This window comes from Notechis scutatus, chromosome 5 (assembly GCF_049901735.1).
Source record: "Notechis scutatus isolate UNSWTSFEM ecotype Mainland chromosome 5, rNotScu1.2, whole genome shotgun sequence".
In the NCBI taxonomy this organism is placed as follows: domain Eukaryota; kingdom Metazoa; phylum Chordata; class Lepidosauria; order Squamata; family Elapidae; genus Notechis; species Notechis scutatus.
Genome location: NC_142013.1, coordinates 972,674 through 994,233, shown reverse-complemented (window position 1 = coordinate 994,233; position 21,560 = coordinate 972,674). Strand labels below are relative to the sequence as shown.

Below are 21,560 nucleotides of genomic sequence, written 5' to 3'. Positions count from 1 at the left end.
TGATTGCAGGAAATGACTTCAGCAATAGAGTGGTCAATGTCTGGAATACTCTACCTGACTCTGTAGTCTCTTCCCCAAACCCCAAAAACTTTAACCTTAGACTGTCTACTATTGACCTCACCCCTTTCCTAAGAGGTCTGTAGGGGGCGTGCATAAGCGCACCAACGTGCCTACCGTCCCTGTCCTATTGTTTCTCTTATTCTTCTTTTTTTATATATATATGTACCCATTTCATGTATTTACAACTATGTATACACTTATACTTATTATCTTGTAAACAATTGGCAAATCAAATAAATAAATAAATAAAAATAAAATATATAAATATTGCAATAGGAGGCAGTTACAAACAAGAATGAAACAATAGGATTTGAGTAATGGTCAAATAATAGCATTGTTAATTCTTCCCCTAATGGGGGAATTCTTCTAGATTTTAGGAGAAAGCCTCACTGAATTCAGCGGAATTTGCTGCTGGATAAAAGGAGTATAGAATTTCAAATTTTTTTATCCTTACCTATACAGATAATGACAGGAATATAAACTTGAAAGATTTCTATTGGGGATTCTACCCGAAAAATACAGCAAGGAAAATGCACATTTGGTTATTCATATATTAACTGCTGCTAGAATTGTATTTGCACAAACTTGGAAGAGTGAAGAGATACCTACAGATGAGAATGGGATTCGGAAAATATTAGAATGGGCAGAAATGAACAGATTAACTTTGGCAGTTAAGGAGAAAGAGCAAACTGAATATTATATGACATGGGATTTATTTTATCAATGGTTAAATAACAAAAAATGGAAGTTAGAAACAGGGAAGCAAAACAAAGAAGATATGTTAAAAGAGATAAGTAAATATTATGATTAGTATGTGGAATATTACTATTTTAATATTGTAGAATTACGGTAATATCAACGTAATGAAGGATGTTGCAAATCTTGATTATTGTTCAACCAAGATATTTGTACCCAACAACACTGTGTTCAACTGAAGATGGAATTATTACATTAAAAATTACAAAAAAGAAAAAAAAAAAGGAATATAAACTACAGGACTTACGACCATGGGTTTAGTGACGGTTCAGAGTTACAAAGGCACAGAAAAAAGGGACTTGTGACCTAGTCCTTGGTCTTATGACCGTCGCAGAATCCTCATGGCCACGTGATCAAAAGGTCTTTCCCATATATCCCTACCTTACAGGTCTAAAAGTTAGCCCTGGAAGGGAATTTATAGATGTCCAGGCTGAGCCCAAGGGAAGGAGGAGTGAAACGTATCATCGGTCTCGAGTCCCTTGGCGCCATTAGTAGTTCAGATTCTTATAGGGAATTTAAGCTTGCCATAAATCTTTAGATCCAATTGAACTGCCTTAAACTTACAGATTTTCCCACGCTGGACAAGGCATGTTCTAAGTACCGGAGGTCACTATCCCTTCTCGGCCCACCTGCTCCGACATCTGGACCCCCGGCCAGTGCCCTCAGCATCTTCCTCTTACGCTGCCTTCTCCATCACACTGCCCTCGGTCCTTTGCAGTGAATTTCCAATCCATTCACCAAAAGGCAACAAAATGCAGGGCTCCCTCAACTTACAGCCACAATTAACCGTCCTGTTGTTAAGCGAGACGTTTGTGAAGTGAGATTAGTCCCATTTTACGACTTTTCTTGTTAAGGGGATCTTTGTTCTTGACTTGACGTAGTATCTTGAGCAATGTTTCTGGACCTCAAGAAGTTTAAGATGGGTGGACTTCCACTCCCAGAATTCCCCAGCCAGCATGCTAATGAGCTTGACGGAAGGGTGGAGTTCCACTCCCAGAATTCCCCAGCCAGGAATTCTGGGAGTGGAAGTCCACCCATCTTAAACTTCTTGAGGTCCAGAAACACAGATTTAGACGCTTGTTTTCTTCTTGAAATCTGCCCAGCTCTGATTCAACGGATTGTCCAAAGCTCCAACACACACAAACACACACACATACACACACACACACGTTTGTGCACATGGGCGTGCATGCACAGAGGCCCCTCAGGCCAGGAGCAGACAGTCCCGTGCCCGCCCTGCTTCCCCAGCCAAAGTGGGCCTCGGGTTTCGTTTTCTAAACTCGCTCATTATTCATCAAGTCACCATTTCGTCAACCCAGGAGCCACTAAATATTTCATGCCCCCCGCCCTCCGTGAAATCCTTCCTCTGCTGCCACCCAGCCAGCTGACAAAGCACCTGCCAAACAAAAGCAGTGGGGGTCTCTGCCCCACACAAAGGCCGGGACCCTGAAACCTGAGAGCTACCTGTGCAGAGCAACAGGTGGGGAGGCAGGAGAAGGCGGAGTCTTTTGTCCCTGGGGGGGCATATTGCATAACTGTGCTGGTTTCAAAGGCTGGTGGGTTGTTTTTTTCCACCTTGGGTGGATGAGACCAGGGAGGATTTCTTGCAAAGGATAGCGGCCTTCCAGTAGTTGAGGGGCCGGCCCCAAGAACAGAGAGGGGGTCAAGCTATTCCCCAAAGCAACTCAAGGGAGGACAAGAAGCAACGGATGAAAACTCACCAAGGAGAGAAGCAAGCGGGAATGAAGGAGTCTTAGTCTTCCTCCTCCTCCTCCTCCTCCTCCTCCTCCTCCTCCTCTCCTTCCCTTTCTCCTGCACTCTACAAACACCCATTCCCTTCTAGCATGGATAATGTTCCCTAGTTGGGTCATGAAACATCTGCAAGAAAACCACCAAGTTTACAAAGCACCAAAGACCCCACAGTTCTCCTCCTTCTCCTCCTCCTCTCCACAAACCCCTCTTCCTTCCAGCACTGAAGATGTTCCCTAGTTGGGTCATGAAACGTCTGCAAGAAACCCACCAAGCTTAGGGAACACCAAGGAGCCCCTCTCACCCACATCTGTCACTCCCAGGTCCTCAGGAAGGAGTCAACAGGCCGGCAAAGCTGCCAAATCCAGATAACAGATAATCAGAGTTGGAAGGGACCTTGTAGATCATCTAGTCCAACCCCCCACCCAAGCGGGAGACCCTACACCATTTCTGACCGATGGGAGTCCAGTCTCTTCTCGAAAGCCTCCAGGGATGAAGCTCCCACAACTTCCGAGGGGAAGCTTCCAATCCAGTCTCAACATCCGACTGACTCATCCGATCGACGTTAACAATTAATTTATTCAGCGCATAAGTCAGACAGCCCCCAGCGACTGCGGGTGCGAACGAACGAACGGCAGAAGCTGCAACAACTCCGACCTTGGCATAATGAGAGAGCGAGAACAAGATATGCAAAAATATGCAAAGCAAGAGGAACGTGGGATCCCAATTATACAGCCTTTTAGGCCTTTTTATCCCTTTATATAGGTAGAACGGTGGTTTTTCAGTTTATATCTCCTGTGATTCTCATTCCCTCCATTTCCTTTCTTGGCTTTCTCCCTCCTTCCTGCTGGGTTTCTAGTTTGCAGAAGAGCCTCGGTTTGTTAAAAATATTCCTCTGCCGTTAATTGGGAATCTGGGACTTAAATTTTGTTTTTGTATTTTTTTTTCATCTTCTCCTGGAATCTCTTCCACCAGCCCCTCCTGGCAACCAGCAGTCTAAAATAAAAGGCCAGCCTCCACGAACGAGGAGGCTCTAAGTATCTGCACTTAGGTGGTTTTTAAAATACATTTATGCATTCAACACACCCATCCACATGCGTAGCTGTGCAGGAAGTTCTCGACTTACGACTGTTCGGCTCAGTGGCCGTTTAAAGTGACAGTGGAATTGCAAAAAAAAAAAGTGGGTTAAAGGCCGTCCTCTCCTTATGTCCATTTGCTTACTGACCATTTGAAGTTATAAGTCACGGGGAAAAATGACTTTCAGGTAGTGCTCAACTTACACTATTCGTTTAATGACCGTTCAAAGTTGGGTGCTGGGTGACTTTGGGTCAGTCACCAGGAGAGGGTGAGTTCGAGTTTTGCCTTAGGCAGGAAAGCCTAAGTGACTTTGGGCCAGTCCTTCCCTCAACCGGTCCTGCCCAACACACCTCACAGGGTTGTTGTTTGCGGGCAAAATAGAAAAAGGGATTATGAAGCATGGTCCCCATCTTGAATTTCTCTCTCTATAAAAGGCGAAATGCCCCTCACGCATCATCACAAAATCTCCAGAACCGTAAAGCCTACAAACTTGAAATTCGGCCCGTATCTTCCTCTTGGCTTCTAGAGGCTCACTAAGAAAGGATTTTTCCAAAGGACCATCAGAGCATTTAGAGTATTTCCTTTATTATTATTATTATTATTATTATTATTATTATTATTATTATTATTATTATTAATTATTAATTATTATTATTAACACTCTCTGATGCTAAGGAGTTCCAGTCCCCCTCCCCACCTGGAAAGAAATCTCTTCCAAATGCAAAACACAGTTTCAGTTTCAGAGCACCAAGCAGCTTTAGTACAGAACAGTTGAGCTAAGCCACGCCCAGGCTCCTTGCTGTCTCCTCCTTGCTCACCCTACAAATACTCTTGTGGTTTCCAAACAGCCCTCCACTCTCTCATACACTGACAAGACGCTAGTTTTAATTCAGCTTTGCAATGGGGATGCAAGAAGGCTTACTCCAGCTTTACAATGGGGTTGCAAGGAGGAGGTTTGTTTGTTTGTTTATTTGTTTGTCAAGATAGTATTATATAACAGGTATAGGTATAAACATGTTTATGAATACACGAAATGGATATGAATAAAAAAAAGAAACAATTTTACTTTTTAAAAAAACAAGTTTTCTCCTACTTTACAATAGAGTTGCAAGGAGGAGGTTTACTCCAGCTTTACAATGGGACTGCAAGGAAGAGGTTTACTCCAGCTTTGCAAGGAGGATGAAAGGAGGAAGTTAGCTCCTGCTTTATAACAGGGCTGCATGAAGGAGGTTGGCTCAGCGTTTTACAATGGGGATGCACAGAGGAGCTCTACTCCAGCTTTACTACACCAGCCAGGCCTTGACTGCATGAATCCTGCCCCGGGGTGGAATGCATTGAAGGTAAAAGCATCTCTAACCCCACCCACCCCTTCCCAAATACGACTTAAGCAACAGAGTGGTCAATGTCTGGAATATTCTACCTGACTCTGTGGTTTCTTCCCCAAACCCCAAAAACTTTAACCTCAGACTGTCTACTATTGACCTCACCCCTTTCCTAAGAGGCCTGTAGGGGGCGTGCATAAGCGCACCAATGTGCCTACCGTCCCTGTCCTATTGTTTCTCTTGTTCTTTTGTTTTTCTTATATGTATCCATTTCATGTATTCACAACTATGTTTTTACTTATACCTATTATCTTGTAAGCGATTGACAAATCAAAATAAATAAATAAAAAATAAAATGCCAAGGGTGGGAGAGGGAGGGAGGTGGGGCTGGCTGGCACCCCCGGCCCGAAAGCGAAGGAGAAGCAAAGAGGGAAGTGGAACAATCCGCACATTAATATTGACAGAGGAGTCAAAGCGTCTGTCGACAGGGAAGAAGAAGTGAAAGTGTTACTTTGGTTTCCTTTGGAGAACTGATAATGAATTAGGTGCCCAAGAGAGGGAGGGGGAAGGGGGAAGGGGGAGGAGGGGGGAGGGGAGGAAGAGGAAAGGAAGGGGGGAAGAGGAGAAGAGGAAGGGGAAAGGATGGGGAGAGGGGAGGAGGAGGAAGAAGGAGGAGGAGGAGGAGGAGGAGGAAGAAGAAGAGGAGGAGGAGGAGGAGGAGGAGGAGGAGGAGGAGGAGGAGGAGGAGGAGGAGAAGAAGAAGAAGAAGAAGAAGAAGAAGAAGAAGAAGAAGAAGAAGAAGAAGAAGAAGAAGAAGAAGAAGAAGAAGAAGAAGAAGAAGAAGAAGAAGAAGAAGAAGAAGAAGAAGAAGAAGAAGAAGAAGAAGAAGAAGAAGAAGAAGAAGAAGAAGAAGAAGAAGAAATTGAGACACAGGAGAAAGAAGGAAAGGAAGAAGAAGAAAAGTTAATAGAGGGGCGGGGGGAGGAGGAAGAGGAAGTAGTAGTAATAGTAGTAGTAGTAGCAGTAGTACTACTAGTAGTAGTAGTAGTACAACCAGTTTCCCCACTTATGACCATTGCAGCACCTCCATGGTCGCGTGATCCAAATTCAGAAAGGTTGCAAAAACAGGCTGAGATGCCAAGTCAGAGACTCCTAGGGCTGGAAGGGACCTCGGAGGTCCTCTAGTCCAGGGGTCCCCAACCACCGGTCCGCGGACCGGTACAGTCCGCGAACAACTCCTACCGGGCAAGCAGCTTGCTGGGCGCCGCCATCTTTTTCATGAAAAAGTGCTTCCGGTGAGCTTTTCCGGGTAGAAAGCTCACGGAAGCACGTTTTCATCAAAAAGATGGCAGCGCCAGCACTTCGGTGAGCTTTTCTGGGTAGAAAGCCATTTCTACCGGAAAAGCTCACCGGCAGCGCAACGCCGCCATCTTTTGATGAAACGTGCTTCCGTGAGGTCACCGGAAGCACTTTTTCATCAGAAAAGATGGCGGCGCCCAGCTGATGCCGGTACCGGGCCGCGGCGCCCAGCTGATGCCGGTGCCGGGCCGCGGATCAAAAAGGTTGGGGATCACTGCTCTAGTCCACTTCAACCCCCTGAGTCTCAGCCCCCGGGACCAGCACAGCCTGATCAGGGGAAGGTCCGTGGTAACTTCAAGCAGTCCCTGAACTCAGGGTCGTAAATTGAAGAGTCCCTTTATCTCAAGACGTGGCAAGCAGGCAGTAGAGGTGCCTCCCCTCTCCCAACAGCCCCCTCCCCAGTTGTGCCCTATTTTTATACCACTATGTTCCCAAGAGAAAATGCAAAAATCCTCCAACAGATATCTCCGCGGGAGTGGGGGGGAATAAATACACCGCAGCACAGAAATCGCATCCTCGTTGTGCTTGTGAAAAGGTGTGAAACCCTTCGGGAGTTTTCTTTCTTTCTTTCTATTCCTCCTAACAGAAACGAAGGAGTTCGGGGCGCAGTTCACGCCATCGCGCTTCTGAGGTGGGGGGAAAAGTGGAGACTGGAGCCTCAGTTTCCCCGTCAGGATGCCAACCGGAGCCGCCTATGCAAGGAGGGCAGCTGGCAGAGTTTGCATCGTTTGCTTCCCCCTCTTGAAATAAAAAATTAAAAAAGAACACAACCAGGATCCCAACAGCAGCCACCCACAGCTCGTAAATCCTGCAAATATTGACTCTGGGAATGTGTGAAAACAACAACCAGGAGGATCTTCAGAGTAGGAGGCAGACCAGAGTAGGAGGCACCATCTGGTCCCTTGCAACAGAAGTCAAAGCAACGGAAGCTGGGGTTTTGCTCAGCCCGGCCAACTTTAAGGGGGCTGGACTTCAACTCCCAGAATTCCCCAGCCAGCAGGTCGTAAGTGTGGAAATAAAATGGTCAATAAAAGTCACTTTTTTCAGTTCTGTTTAACGTCTAAGAGCCACTAAACCAGGGATCCCCAAACTTGGCAACTTTAAGACTTGTAGACTTCAATTCCCAGAATTCTCCAGCCAGCTATGCTATGAGTGAGTGAGACAGGGAGGCAGGGAAAGGGGAAGGAAGGAAGGAAGGAAGGAAGGAGAGAAGAAAGAGGGAAGGAGAGAAGAAAGGAAGAAAGAAGTGAGTGAGTGAGACAGGGAAAGGGGAGGGAGGGAGGGAAGAAGAGAATAAAGAGGGAAGGAGAGGAGAAAGGAAGAAAGAAGTGAGGGAGGGAGGGAAGAAGAGAAGAAAGAGGGAAGGAGAGAAGAAAGGAAGAAAGAAGTGAGTGAGTGAGACAGGGGAAGGGGAGGGAGGGAGGGAGGGAAGAAGAGAAGAAAGAGGGAAAGAGAAGAAAGGAAGAAAGAAGTGAGTGAGTGAGGGAAAGGGGAGGGAGAAGAAGAGAAAAAAGGGAAGGAGAGAAGAAAGGAAGAAAGAAGTGAGGGAGGGAGGGAGGGAAAGGGAGGGAGGAAGAAGAGAAGAAAAGAGGAAGAAGGGAGGGAGGGAAAGAAAGGAAGAGGGAGGGGGAAGGAAGGGAGAGAGAGAGAGAGAGATGGGAAGGAGGAAGGAAGAAGGGAAGGAACAAGAGGGAAGGAAAAAGATGTGAGTGAATGAGTGAGGAGAGGGAAGGAAGGAAAAAGAGAGGGAGGGAAGGAGGGAGGGAGCTGTGCCAGTTGGGGAACTCTGGGATTTGAAGTCCACCCCTCTTCAAACCATCAAGGTTAAGAAACCTGGTTGTGCCAATCAAACTGCCACAAGGACAATTTCAACAACTCTTGTTAACAAGGTTTAGGAGATGCAGGAAGAGAACTTGGACTAAATGAACAGTCGTAAGACTCATGACCACAATCGAGCCCAAAATTTCTGTTGTTAAGAGAGACATTTCTTTTTATTCGTTTTATTTTTTTTATTTTTAATGTAATAATTCCGTCTTCAGTTGAACAGTGTGTTTTCCAGGTACAAATGTCTCTGTTGAACAATAATCAAAATTTACAACCTTCATTACATTGGTATCAATACTGCAATATTAAAGTAATAATATTCCACATATTAATTCTACAACATTAAAATAGCAATATTCCACGTACCAATCATATCGACCTATCTCTTGCAGCTTCTTCTCTTTATTTTGTTTCCCTGTTTCTAACTCCCAGGGAGACGTTTCGTGAGCGAGTGAGTTTTGCCCCGTTTTCTGAGTCACTTTCTTGCCACTGTTGTTAAGTGAATCATAGTTGTTAGGTGAATCTGCCTGTCTGACAGTCACAAAAGGGAAATCCAGGGATGCTACAACCATCGTAAATATGAGAAGCCTCTGAATTTTGATCAGGGGACCCTGGGGATGCAGCAACGGCCGTTAAGTGTGAAAAATGGCCGTAAGTCACAAAATCCCAGGATCAGGACCCTGGGAGTCGGCAACCATCGTAAGTCCACGCCAGTTCCAAGCCTCTGGATTTCGATCCCAGGATCCTGAGGATGCAACGGTCGTAAGTGTGAAATAGGGTTGTAAGTCACTTTTTTCACTGCCATCCTAACTCCAAATGGCCACTAAATGAGCTGTAAGTACAGGTTAAGTTGAGGCTACCTATATTTGGCTCTTTCCCTGGGATGGAGAGGGAGGGTCACACCTGCACGCAACACACGGCAAAGGGCAACAACTGGCAACCAGGAACAGGTTCCTTCTACCCCCCCCCACCCCCTCCCCCCGTGGGAATACACTAACTCCCCCCACCCGAAGCCTTCCGCCAAACTGGAAGAACAAGGTGAGGGTCACAGAAATCACGGAAGCCACAGGCAGCAGGAGGAACCGGTTCCCAGCACCCGGGCATGACGTGGCACCGCCTTGGCACACAAGGGAGGGGCTCAGGGAATCACCTGCCCGGGGTTTTCCTCCTGGGGAGGGGGAGGGATGGTCATGCGTTGGGAGAAGTCGCCATTAAGTGAACCAGAGGGGGAGGAAGGCTGGTGGTCCAGGAAGAGCCTGAGTTATTAAGGGTGTTTTATTAAGGGTGGGTGGATGGGATGGGAAGGGAAGGAAGGGAAGGAGGTTTAGGGGAGGAGGAAGCAAGCAAGGAAGAAGAGGAGGGAGGATGGAATGGGAAGGAAGGGAAGGAGGGAGGAAAGAAGAAGGAGGGAGGGAAGGAGGAAGCAAGCAAGAAGAAGAGGAGGAGGGACGAGGAAGGAAAGGAAGAGGAAGGAAGGAGGAGGGAGAAAAGGAGGGAGGGAGAAAAGAACGGGTGAAGGAAAAGGGAGGGAGGGAGGAATGAAGAAAAGGGAGGGAGGGAGGAAGGAGAAAGGAGGGAAGGAGGGAAAAGCAAAGGGGGGGACGGAGAGAGAGGAAGGGATGAAGGAAAAGGGAGGGAGGAGGAGGGAAGAATGAAAAAGAAAAAGGGAGGGAGAGAAGAATGGACGAAGGAAAGAAAGAAAGAAAGAAAAGGGAGGGAGGGAGGGAGGGAGGGAGGGAGGAAGAGTCTATCTATCTATCTATCTATCTATCTATCTATCTATCTATCTATCTATCTATCTATCTATCTATCTATCAGTGGTGGGATTCAAATTTTTTTTACTACCGGTTCTGTGGGCGTGGCTTGGTGGGCGTGGCAGGGGAAGGATATACTGCAAAATCCCCCTTCCCTCCCCACCCCTCTGACCTGCTTTCCAGCTCCGTTCTCCTGGGCAGGGCAACTAAAGGAGACCCAGCCCATCAGCTGGGACTCGATGGGAGGCGGAGAAGAGGTGGGGTTGGCGGGGCCAGTCAGAGGTGGGATTGGCCGGTTCTCCCAACTGCTCCAAATTTCCGCTACTGGTTCTCCAGAACCGGTCAGAACCGGCTGAATCCCACCTCTGCTATCTATCATCTCTCCCTTTCTCTCTCTCTCTCTCTCTCTCTTATCTCTCTCCCGAAGGATCTTCCTTCAAGCTACGGAGGCTATTCCGCTTTTGGGTGCAATAGGCAGGGAGGCGAAAAGAAGAGGAAGAACGTGGGATTCCAGGGCTGGGAGGGGCCTCCTGAAACCCAGCCAGCCACCTGACCAACCAGTTCTACAACCAACTTCCTTCCCAACCTCCCTGGCTCCATCGTGGTCATATCTTGAGGACTACTTTGGCAAGGCCGCCGGCGGGAGGAGGATGCCCGCTGACGCGTTAGACCTCGCCTTTCCTCCTGCCCAGCAACCCCTCCCCGGGGGCTGCCTTCCCCAGCAGATGCGGCTGCCGTTATTCCCAAGCAGCCCCAAGAATTGAACCCCGAACCGTGAGCCCCCGCCGGCTGTCCAAGGACAAACTCTCTACGATTGGCCTGCCAGCCTCTGCCGGCAATTGAAGCCGAGTTAGAGACGCCGAGGGGGCATCGCCAGGCTGCTGGGAGACCGAGCGTCGCTCCCACCGCCGGCCTAAACGGCGGACGAAAGGCTAAAAACACCGCAGCTCGCCTTTTTTCCTGAGGTCCATTAACGAAGCGGAAAAGCTCCTGGGGGAGCCATTACTGGAGGGGATCTGGAGAGAAAAGTGGGGGGCTCTGTGAGAAGGGCACTTCCCCCCCCCCAATTGTCACATTCAGGGGACTTTGGAAGTTATCAACGGAAGAGAATAGTTGTAGCTGAAAGGTTATCTCAGCTGGGTGGTTTTCTTGCAGGCATTTCATGACCCAACTAGGGAACATCATCAGAAGAGAATGGGCTTAGGAGGAGGAGGAGGAGGAGGAGGAGGAGGAGGAGGAGGAGGAGGGGAGGAGGAGGAGGAGGGAGGAGGAGGAGGGAGGAGGAGGAGGAGGACAGTGGGTGAGCTTGATGCGTTCTCTTGCAGGCATTTCATGACCCAAATAGGGAACATCATCAAAGAGAATGGGCTTAGGAGGAGGAGGAGGAAGAGGAGGAGGAGGAGGGAGGAGGAGGGGAGGAGGAGGAGGAGGAGGAGGAGGAGGAGGAGGAGGAGGAGGAGGAGGAGGAGGAGGAGGAGGACAGTAAGAACTGCGGGGTCCCTAGTGTTCTGAGCTTGATGCGTTCTCTTGCAGGCATTTCATGACCCAAATAGGGAACATCATCAAAAGAGAATGGGCTTAGGAGGAGGAGGAGGAAGAGGAGGAGGAGGAGGAGGAGGAGGAAGAGGAGGAGGAGGAGGAGGAGGGAGGAGGAGGACAGTAAGAACTGCGGGGTCCCTAGTGTTCTGAGCTTGGTGTGTTCTCTTGCAGGCATCTCATGACCCAACTAGGGAACATCATCAGAAGAGAATGGGCTTAGGAGGAGGAGGAGGAGGAGGAGGAGGGGAGGAGGAGGAGGAGGAGGAGGAGGAGGAGGAGGAGGAGGAGGAGGAGGAGGAGGAGGAGGAGGACAGTAAGAACTGCGGGTCCCTAGTGTTCTGAGCTTGATGCGTTCTCTTGCAGGCATTTCATGACCCAAATAGGGAACATCATCAAAAGAGAATGGGCTTAGGAGGAGGAGGGAGGAGGAGGAGGAGGAGGAGGAGGAGGAGGAGGAGGAGGAGGAGGAGGAGGAGGAGGAGGAGGAGGAGGAGGAGGAGGAGGAGGAGGAGGACAGTAAGAACAAGGGGTCCCTAGTGTTCTGAGCTTGGTGTGTTCTCTTGCAGGCATTTCATGACCCAACTAGGGAACATCATCAGAAGAGAATGGGCTTAGGAGGAGGAGGAGGAGGAGGAGGAGGAGGAGGAGGAGGAGGAGGAGGAGGAGGAGGAGGAGGAGGAGGGGAGGAGGAGGAGGAGGAGGACAGTAAGAACTGCGGGGTCCGTAGTGTTCTGAGCTTGGTGTGTTCTCTTGCAGGCATCTCATGACCCAACTAGGGAACATCATCAAAAGAGAATGGGCTAGGAGGAGGAGGAGGAAGAGGGAGGAGGAGGAGGAGGAGGAGGAGGAGGAGGAGGAGGAGGAGGAGGAGGAGGAGGGAGGAGGAGGAGGAGGAGGGAGGAGGAGAGGAGGACAGAAGAACTGGGGTCCCTAGTGTTCTGAGCTTGATGCGTTCTTCTTGCAGGCATCTCATGACCCAACTAGGGAACATCATCAGGGCTAGAAGGAAGCAGGGTTTGCAGGTAGGAGGTGGAGGACGAAGGGGGAAGGAAAAGAACGATTTGGTGTCTCTGAGCTTGGGGTTTTCTGGCAGACATTTCACGACCATACTAGGTGACATCATCAGTGCGTGAAAGGAGAGGGGTTGCTCTCTGGCTATATTGCAGTAGCTTGCCCTAACACTGTGGGTGAGCGTGTTGTCGGGCCATTGTTTGCCTGGTGTTAGTCCCTGCTTACCTAAGGGTAGCCTGGTCCAGTCTAATTAAGGAACTACCGAGGAGAAAACCACATTCCCACCCACACTGGCAGGGCAAGCTAGTGCGTGTAAACAGGACTGAACCCCACCCTCCCTTGCACTGATGATGTTCCTTAGCTGGGTCGTGAAACGTCTGCCAGAAAACCACCAAGCTCAGAGAGCACCAAGGACCCCACGGTCCTCCTCCTCCTCCTCCATGTTAGTAAACCAGACTGACCCCCCCCCTCCTGCTCCAGCTCCTTCCTCTCTGACCACCCTTTCCTCCTTCTTCCTTTTGCAGCTCATTCGTTGTCCTTTGGAGGTTCTCCTGCTTGCAAACCTCTGGTAAATCAAGATCAATTTAGAGCCCAGGCTCCACCTCCCTTGGCATCGATGGGCCTAAGGCGGGGGTGCGGGGGGGTGCAGGAAAATGGATTAGAAAAGTGCAGGCCCATTAGTGGCTGCTGACATCACAAAAAATACAGCCAGCTGCACTGCAACCTTCTGGTGCAAATGAACTTCCATTCACGGCCTCCTTACATTAATTAAATGGAATAAGCGTCTTCAACGAGGCCCCCCCCCCCCCCCCCACCCCCAAGATAAGATTTAAGGAGGCTGGCAAGGCCTCTGAGCTAAGCCAGAACAAGGTGCTAAGTGCAGTCCAGGCGTAACAATCCGTTTAGTGACTGTTCAAAGTTATAATGGCATTGAAATAATAGAATAGAATAGAAAATAGAATAAAATAGAAAATAGAAGAGAATATAGAATAGAATAGAATAGAATAGAATAGAATAGAATAGAATAGAATAGAATAGAATAGAATAGAATAGAATAGAATAATAGGGAATAGGATAGGATAGGATAGGAGAGGAGAGAAGAGGAGAGGAGAGAGAAGAGAAGAGAGAGAAGAGAAGAGAAGAGAAGAGAAGAGAAGAGAAGAGAAGAGAAGAGAAGAGAAGAGAAAATAGAATGGAATGATGGAATGAAGACTACAATACAATACAATACAATACAGAATAGAACAGAAAACAGAATAGAATAGAATAGAATAGAATAGAAAATAGAACAGAGAATAGAATATAGAATAGAATAGAATAGAATAGAATAGAATAGAATAGAATAGAATAGAATAGAATAGAATAGAATAGAATAGAATAGAATAGAATAGAATAGAATAGAATAGAATATACAATAGAACAGATAATAGAATAGAATAGAAAACAGGACAGAATAGATTAGGAGAGAATGGAATGGAGTGGAGTGGAGTGGAATGGAATGGAATGGAATGGAATAGAATAGAATAGAATAGAATAGAATAGAATAGAATAGAATAGAATAGAATATAGAGGAGAAGAGAAGAGAGTAGAAGAGGAGAATATAGAAAAGAATAAAGCAGAGGAGAGAAAAAAGGAAGGATGGAGAAGAGGAATAGAATAGCATAAGAAATTAGAACAGAACAGAACAGAACAAAACAGAATAACAGTTGGAAGGGACCTTGGAGGTCATCTAGTCCAACCCCCGCCCAAGCGGGAGACCCTACACCATTTCTGACAGAGGGCAGTCCAGTCTCTCCTTGAAAGCTTCCAGTGATGGAGCTCCCACAAAAAAAATGACACAACCATTTTTCACACTTAATGTCCATCATAGCACACCACCACCCCCCGCAAAGTCTCACACAATCAAAATTCAGGCGCTTGGCAACTGACTCATATTTATGATGGGTTCCCTTTTGTGACCTTCTGACAAGCAAAGCCAACAAAGGGGGAAACCAGATTCACCTAACAGTTGTGTGATTAACCACTGCAGTGATTCCACTTAACAACGGTGGCAAGAAAAGTCGTAAAATGAGACGGGACTTGCTTAACCACTGTCTCACTTAGCAAGGGAAATTTGGGGCTCAATTGTGGTCATAAGTCAAGGGCTACCTGTCCCCTGGATTCGTCAGCATTTCAACCTGGCTTCAAAGGAGAGATCCGTCACCCCAGCAGAGCTGAAAATTTCCTTTCTGCGCTATGAAAAATACTTAGCTGCAAAAATCTGGACTTCTCTTGTTGCCGGACATGCAGATTGCAGCGAAAATTCTTTAGGGAAGAACGGACGGAGTTGGCAGAGGTGGCCAAATTAATAATTAAAGAGAAGATCCGATCCTGCTTTGTTTCCGCTCTGAAACCAATTCTAGACACAGAAACAGGGGCTTGAAACAGAAAAATAAATGAAATTCCAACTGGGATTTATTGATAAGTTTGTTGTTACAAAAATGTCTGGTATGTACCCAGGAAGGAAGGAAGGAAGGAGAAAAGGGAGGGAGGTAAAGTTTAAAAAAAATTAGGTTGTATATTATTATTTTTGTTCTACCACAATGAATAAATTTGGAAATTAATGGGGGTTTTTTCCTCTTCTTTTTTCCTTCACCTTACACTTTTCTTAGCCTCTCTTTTCCCTTTCCTGTTTCCTTATTCTCTTTGTTTTTCTTTGTATTTTATATGACAATAATTTCAATAAAACTTGTATTAAAAGAGATTTATCTGCAGATTTCTGCCGATGAACCTGCTAAAAAGGCAAAAGGACATTTCCTTTTTATTGTTATAATTTTAATAAAATATTGTAATTTTTAAAAAAAGATTTATCTGCAGACTTCTGCCAATGAACCCGCTGCTAAATAGGCAAAAGGACATTTCCTTTTTTATTTATATTATGATAATTTCAATACGATGATATTAAATTATGTATTTTTTAAATTATCTGCAGATTTCCACCAATGAACCCGCTATTCAAAAGTCAAAAGGACATTTCCTCTTTTCTTTCATTTGTACATTTGGATGCCATTAAATTATTTAAAAAAAAAAAAAAAGGTTTTGCTGCAAAGTTCTGCTGACGAACCTGCTGTTAAAAAGCCAAAAGGACATTTCTACTTTTAGCTTATTTATTTCAGGGCCCTAGGAGCGTTACGCAGAGGTTTATTATAATCCACGTGTTAAAAACCACCGTAGCTTTTCACCGGGAAAATAGCAAGGAGGGCTTTGATCCCCTGGTTGTTGAGAGGGATTTTTGGAGAGGAAAGCAGACGGTGGCTCTCTAAGGCTTGTTTCCCCTGATCCCTTGGGAAGATTAAGGGGAGGGGGGTCTTTGCCACAAGGCTGAGACCGAAACACAGAAATGGCCGAGGGAAGCTGGACGGAGGAGGGGGCCATAAAACCTCCCTCCCTCTGTGAAAATCCCACAAATAAAAAGAATAAATACAATGCAAAATAGTAAGAAAAAAATCGCCTCTCATGACTGTGGGGATGCTGCAACAGTCGTAAGTGTGAAAAATGGTCATAAGTCACTGTTTTCAGTGCCATTGTAACTTTAAATGGTCACTCCACACAAGCAAAGTACCCTCAAAGGAGGGGAAAACAACTCCAGAGAAGTTCCTGAGAGAGGAAGTCTAGTCCTGCCCAGAATGTAATAAGGGTTAACGGAGAGGCAGTTTCTGTAAGCAACACCAGAATGTTTCCTTCCTGCCTTCCTTACAGGATTAGCCCTGTCATTTCTTCTAACATCCGGTTCTCCAAACTGCTTCGAATGTTAACAACCGGTTCTAGCGAATAGGTGCGAACCAGTAGAATCCCACCCCTGCCTAAGATGAAGTAGAACTCCCTGTCTGCTGGTGATTGGCTCAAAGTTACCCAGCCACTTTCATACCTAAGGCAGGACTAGAACTCACGACCTCCTGCTTTCCAGCCTGGGGCCTAACCGCTAGACCAAACTGCCTCAACCTATTTTATTGTGGGCCACTGTGTGTGACACGGGAGTCCTTTCCATTTCGTTCCCTGGGGTTGAAGTTTCCGCTTTTTTTTTTTTTTCCCCTTGGCATTTCGAAACCTGCACAAAGCTTTATTTTCTCTCCGGGCCGCGCAGGGGATTTTGCTAAATGGCCAAAGAATCTGCAAATCAGCTTTTAGAGGCACCAATGAGTGGATTGTGCTTTTGTGTGTGTGTGTGTGTGGTGACCTGGAAGCAGCTTCCCCTTGGCAGCCTGCAGGCCAATTGGAAACCCAAAGAAAAGAGACGATCAAATACACCCGGGTGGAAAGGGGTATTATTAGTGGCAGGGGTCAAACCTCCCCGGCCAGGGGAGGGGAACAGACTGGCCTTTTGTTCAAGAGGACTTGCAGGCAGTCAGTTTCGGTTTCCCAGCTGCCCCGCTGCTCTTTCAAACCCCTTTCCCCTCCGCCGCCTTTTCTGTTGGCAACCCTAAAATGACCATAGGAATATTTTATGAGTTGACAGGCTGGTTGGCCAACCACAACCACAAGCCAAGAAAGTCCACCCTCCGCATCTGGGGTTGAGTTGGGCTCTCCAGCCTCTGAACCATCAAAGGAAGGCCCTGAGGTTGAAATAAGCTCACGTCCGACACACAACCACCAGCCGGAACTGGGGCATGTTGCAAAGACCGAGGTTGTGTTACAGGCCAAACTAAGATGAACATGGATAGTTTGGGGCTGGGAATCCAACTTTTCGTTGAGGAGAGTGGATGGCTGATGGTAGGCCGTCATGTTAATCACACTCCATGTAGTCCAGGGGTCGCCAACCGGTAGGCTGGAGACCACTGGTGGTCCGTGAGAAAATTTTGGTGGTCCGCAGAGAAATGTCCCCCCCCTCCCAAAACAATTAATCCAGGCTGTGCGGGAACACAAGGCTTGCATCACTTGCATTGCGAACAACACGAGGTAGTGAGGGGAGGGGGAAAGGGTGGAGGGGGGAACTTGCTCTGGCTGCTTCTTTCCGCTTCTTCCTTCTTCTGCTTTTGGCTGCACGCAAGGAAAGCAGCAGAAGTCTTTGTTTCTTTCCCCCAAACACCGCCAGAAATGAGTCTTTGGGGCCCTGCAAGGCCTCCTGCTCCAAGAGGCTGCGCCGGCAAAGACTCATTTCTGGCAGAGTTTGGGGAGAAAGAAAGACTTCTGCAGCTTCTGCTGCTTTCCTTGCATGAAACCAAAAGTCTCTCTCTCTCTCTCTCCCCCTGTGAGAACGGAGCTGGAGACGGTATCCCACGATCCCAAATAAAGAACGATCGATCGGTAGGAAAACGGGGTGGGGGATTTTCCTGCAGACTTTTTTGGGGATTTTCCCAGGGTCTCTGGTCCGCGGGATTTAAAAGGATGAGTTTGGTGGTCCCTGAGGTCCAAAAGGTGGGCGACCCCTGAATTCTAGGTGGGCCCTGAAAGATGCGAGAACCAAACTATTTGCTTCGCTTAACCCGGTTATTTTGGGGAAAGGGCATCACACGGCCACGGCTACAGCTCCACCAAGGTGCGTTATTGCACAATGTTATTGTTCAAATGAAGGCAGTCTTCGACGTACGACCACAATGGACCACAAAACAAATTCTGTTGAAAGCAAGATAGTCCTTGAGTGAGTTTTTGCCCATTTTACGACCTTTCTTGCCACCGTTGTTAAGCAAATCAGCCCACTTGCTGAATATCAATGAATTAAACAAATAAATTATGGGGAGGCTGCAATGGTCGTAAGTGTGAAAAACAGCCATAAGCCACTTGTTTCAGTGCCATCATAACTTTGAATGGTCACTAAATGAACTGTCGTAAGTCGAGGACTGCCTGTAAAGCCTGGTTCACATAAGCGTGACAGTTTTCCCAGGATTCTTCCGTGCATGATGACCGAGGGGGACAATTGTGATTCGCTTAGCAACCCAGGGCAAGAAAGATAGTAAAACAAAGCAGAACTCCCCTTAACGAATGTCTCACTTAGCGACAAGAGATTTTTGGGCCCAATTGTGGCCGTGGGTTGAGGACTCAGAAGTGAGTTGCCCTCAGAAGTTGTGGGAGCTTCATCCCTGGAAACTTCCAAGAAGAGACTGGACAGCCCTCTGTCAGAAATGGTGTAGGGTATCCCGCTTGGGCGCGGGGTTGGACTAGATGACCTCCAAGGTCCCTTCTAACTCTATTCTGAATTAATTAAAGTTGTGGGAGCTTCATCCCTGGAGACTTCCAAGAAGGGGCTGGACTGCCATTTGTCAAAAATGGCATAAGTTCGTTCTCCCACTTGGGTGCGGGGTTGGACTAGATGACCTACAAGGTCCCTTCCAACTCTGATTATCTGTTATTATCCGTTATCTGACTATGTAATTTATGTTTCTCCAAGCAAGCGTGTGCTCATGCACAAACACACCCTCAGATACATCAACGCACCACATTTGCTCTTTTTGGGGAAGCCGCTCAGACCCACAACATGCATTGTGATCGTCACAAGGGAGCCCAATGTTTCTGTTGCTAAGCGAGGCAGTCGTTGAGTGAGTTTTGCTCTATTTTATGGCCTTCCTTGCCACTGCCGTTAAGTGAATCACTGCCGTGGTTACGTTAGTCACACCGTTGTTAAGTGAATCTAGCTTCCCCATGGTCAAAAGATCGCCAAAGGGGAATCACGTGCCCCCCCGGGGGATGCTGCGACCGTCATAACTACGAGTCAGTTTGCCGAGGGTCTGAATTGTGATCACGGGACTGTGGGGGAATGCTGCAACGGCCGTAAGTATGAAAAACGGCCATAACTATGAATTAGCCGCTAAGCTTCTGAATTCTGATCACCTGACGATGGGGAATAATACAAATGCAACTGAGAAATGGTCCTAAGTAACTTCAGACGGTCACTAAAAAAGAACCGTCGTAAGTCAAGGACCGCCTGTATGGGAACTGGCCTCCTAAGATGAAGAGGAGAGTTTCGGGTTTGACTCTGGCCGCCCAACAAAGGGCGGATTCTTCTCTCATCTAACAGATAACAGATAATCAGGGTTGGAAGGGACCTTGGAGGTCATGTAGTCCAACCCCCCACCCCCACCCCAAGCAGGAAACCCTACCCCATTTCTGAGGGAGGGCAGTCCGGTCTCTTCTTGAAAGCGTCCAGGGATGATGAAGGTCCCACAACTTCCGAGAATTAATCATGTCTATGAATAAACCTTTGGCTGCAAAGTCCCATCCTGGGTTTTTGGGGTACCAGGGAAACCTAGACGATCCCCCTCTCTCTCTCTTTCTCTCTCTTACACACACACACACACACACACACACACACACACACACACACACAGGCTTCCTTGCACGCTTGCTTCCTCTTCCGGTCACGGTCACAGTCCTGGCCCGGCTGACCACAACCAGCTTCAAGGCTGCCAAGCGCCCTCTGTCTGAAGGACCCCCTGGCCAGCCAGAAATCCCCAGAGGCCCCAACCCCCCCAGAAGAGGCAGCAAGAAAGTTGGGGGGGGCAGGCAGGGGGCTTGACCAGCCCCCCACTCCCCGCAGCTTACAACCCCACCAAACACTGGAGGGGCCAACCTGGCCTTTTGCACCCCCAAAACCTGGTCAGGCTGAAGCTGGGCCAGCAAAGCAGCAGCCGGCCAAGATCTTGGGGTGTGTGTGTGTCCCCCCCCCCCAAATAAAAGAAAAGAGGGGAGGGGGCGGGCCTGGGCAGGTGTGTGTGTGGGGGGTTTCTGGCCTTACCTTGATCTTGTGCAGCGACTTCTCGGCCTCCAGCATCTGAATCCAGACGGCGATGCCCGAGCGGTGGTAGGTGAGGTGCCAGCCGGCTTCCGAGTTGCACTCCGTTCGGAAGTGCTCGAAGTCGCCGTCGTCCGGGATCTGCACGCTCTCCCGGCCGGACATGCCGCCGCCGGAGGAGGAGGAGGAGGAGGAGGGGGAAGGCTGGGAGACGCCAAGCGGCCCCGGGCTGCGGCTCTGCGGGGCGAACGCCTGGCCGCCTCCTGCGCTCACCCGCGGCGACGGACGGGGCGGGCTGGCGTGGCGTTGGCGGGCGGCCAAGAAGGACAGGTGAGTCACGCGCAGGTGAGCCGACGCCGGCCCTCCTCCTCTTTCTCCTCCTCTTTTTCCTTCCCTTCTTCCGCCTCCTTCCTCCCCCTCCTCCTTCCTCTTCTTCCTCTTTTTCTTCCTCTTCCTCTTCTTCCTCCTCCTCCTTCCTCTTCCTCCCCTCCTTCCTTTTCTTCCTCCTTCTCTTCTTCCTCCTCCTTCTTCCTCTTTCTCCCCTCCTCCCTTCTCCTCCTCCTCCTCCTCTCTTCCTTCCTCCTTCCTCCTCCCTCCTCCTCCTCTCCTCTCTCCTTCCCTGCTTCCGCCTCCTTCCTCCCCTCCTCCTTTCTCTTCTTCCTCCTTCCTCTTCCTCCTCTTTTTCTTCCTCTTCCTCCCCTCCTTCCTTTTCTTCCTCCTTCTCTTCTTCCTCCTCCTTCCTTCTCTTCTTCCTCCTCTTTTCTTCCTCTTCCTCCCCTCCTTCCTTCTCTTCTTCCTTCTCTTCTTCCTCCACCTTCTTCCTCTTTCTCCCCTCCTCCCTTCTTTTCCTCCTCCTCCTCTTCTTCCTTCCTTCCTTCCTCCTTCTCCTCCTCTTTTTCCTCCTCTTTTTCTTCCTCCTCCTCCTCCCTCCTGTCCCGGATCCTCTCCGGAGCTAGGCGGAGGCTGCCCGGGAGCAGCTGCAGAGGGGCGGCCGGGCAAGGTCGCCTCTCAGTCGGGATGCGGTTTGGGAGCAGCGGCAAGCCGGCGCCCCTTCGCCTCCCTCCCCACCTCCCCGAGCGCCGCCGGTGTCTGCTGGGTCCTACGTGCCGTCGCTCACCGGGGCGGCCGCCTTCCCCAAGCAGGCGCCCCGCGGGCTCCGACCGGGGGGGCTCAGCACACGCGTCCTGCCAGGCGGACGCATTCACACGTTGGCCGGGTAACGGGTCGCGAGTCTGTCTCTAGTGGAGGGTGGTCGGACCCCTTGCCCATGTTCCACGGCAGAGGCAGGAGGGGCACACTGCTCCTCACACTGCCCCCCCAGAGAGAGCCGGCTGGTTTGAAAGTGGGTTACAGGTAGTCCTCGACATACAACATTTCATTTAGTGACGGTTCAAAATTCCAAGA

General features: G+C 48.7%; 1 protein-coding gene across 1 annotated transcript in view; it reads right to left on the bottom strand.

The window, feature by feature from the left end:
* STARD10 (StAR related lipid transfer domain containing 10) overlaps positions 1–20,439 on the bottom strand; it is a 40,886-nt gene extending 20,447 nt beyond the window's left edge. Inside the window, exon 1 of the mRNA XM_087965921.1 lies at positions 20,160–20,439. Within this exon, the coding sequence (XP_087822047.1) occupies positions 20,160–20,321 (162 nt within the window). The 5' untranslated portion in view covers positions 20,322–20,439. The remainder of the gene's footprint in view (positions 1–20,159) is intronic.
* Between the last annotated feature and the right edge of the window lie 1,121 nt (positions 20,440–21,560).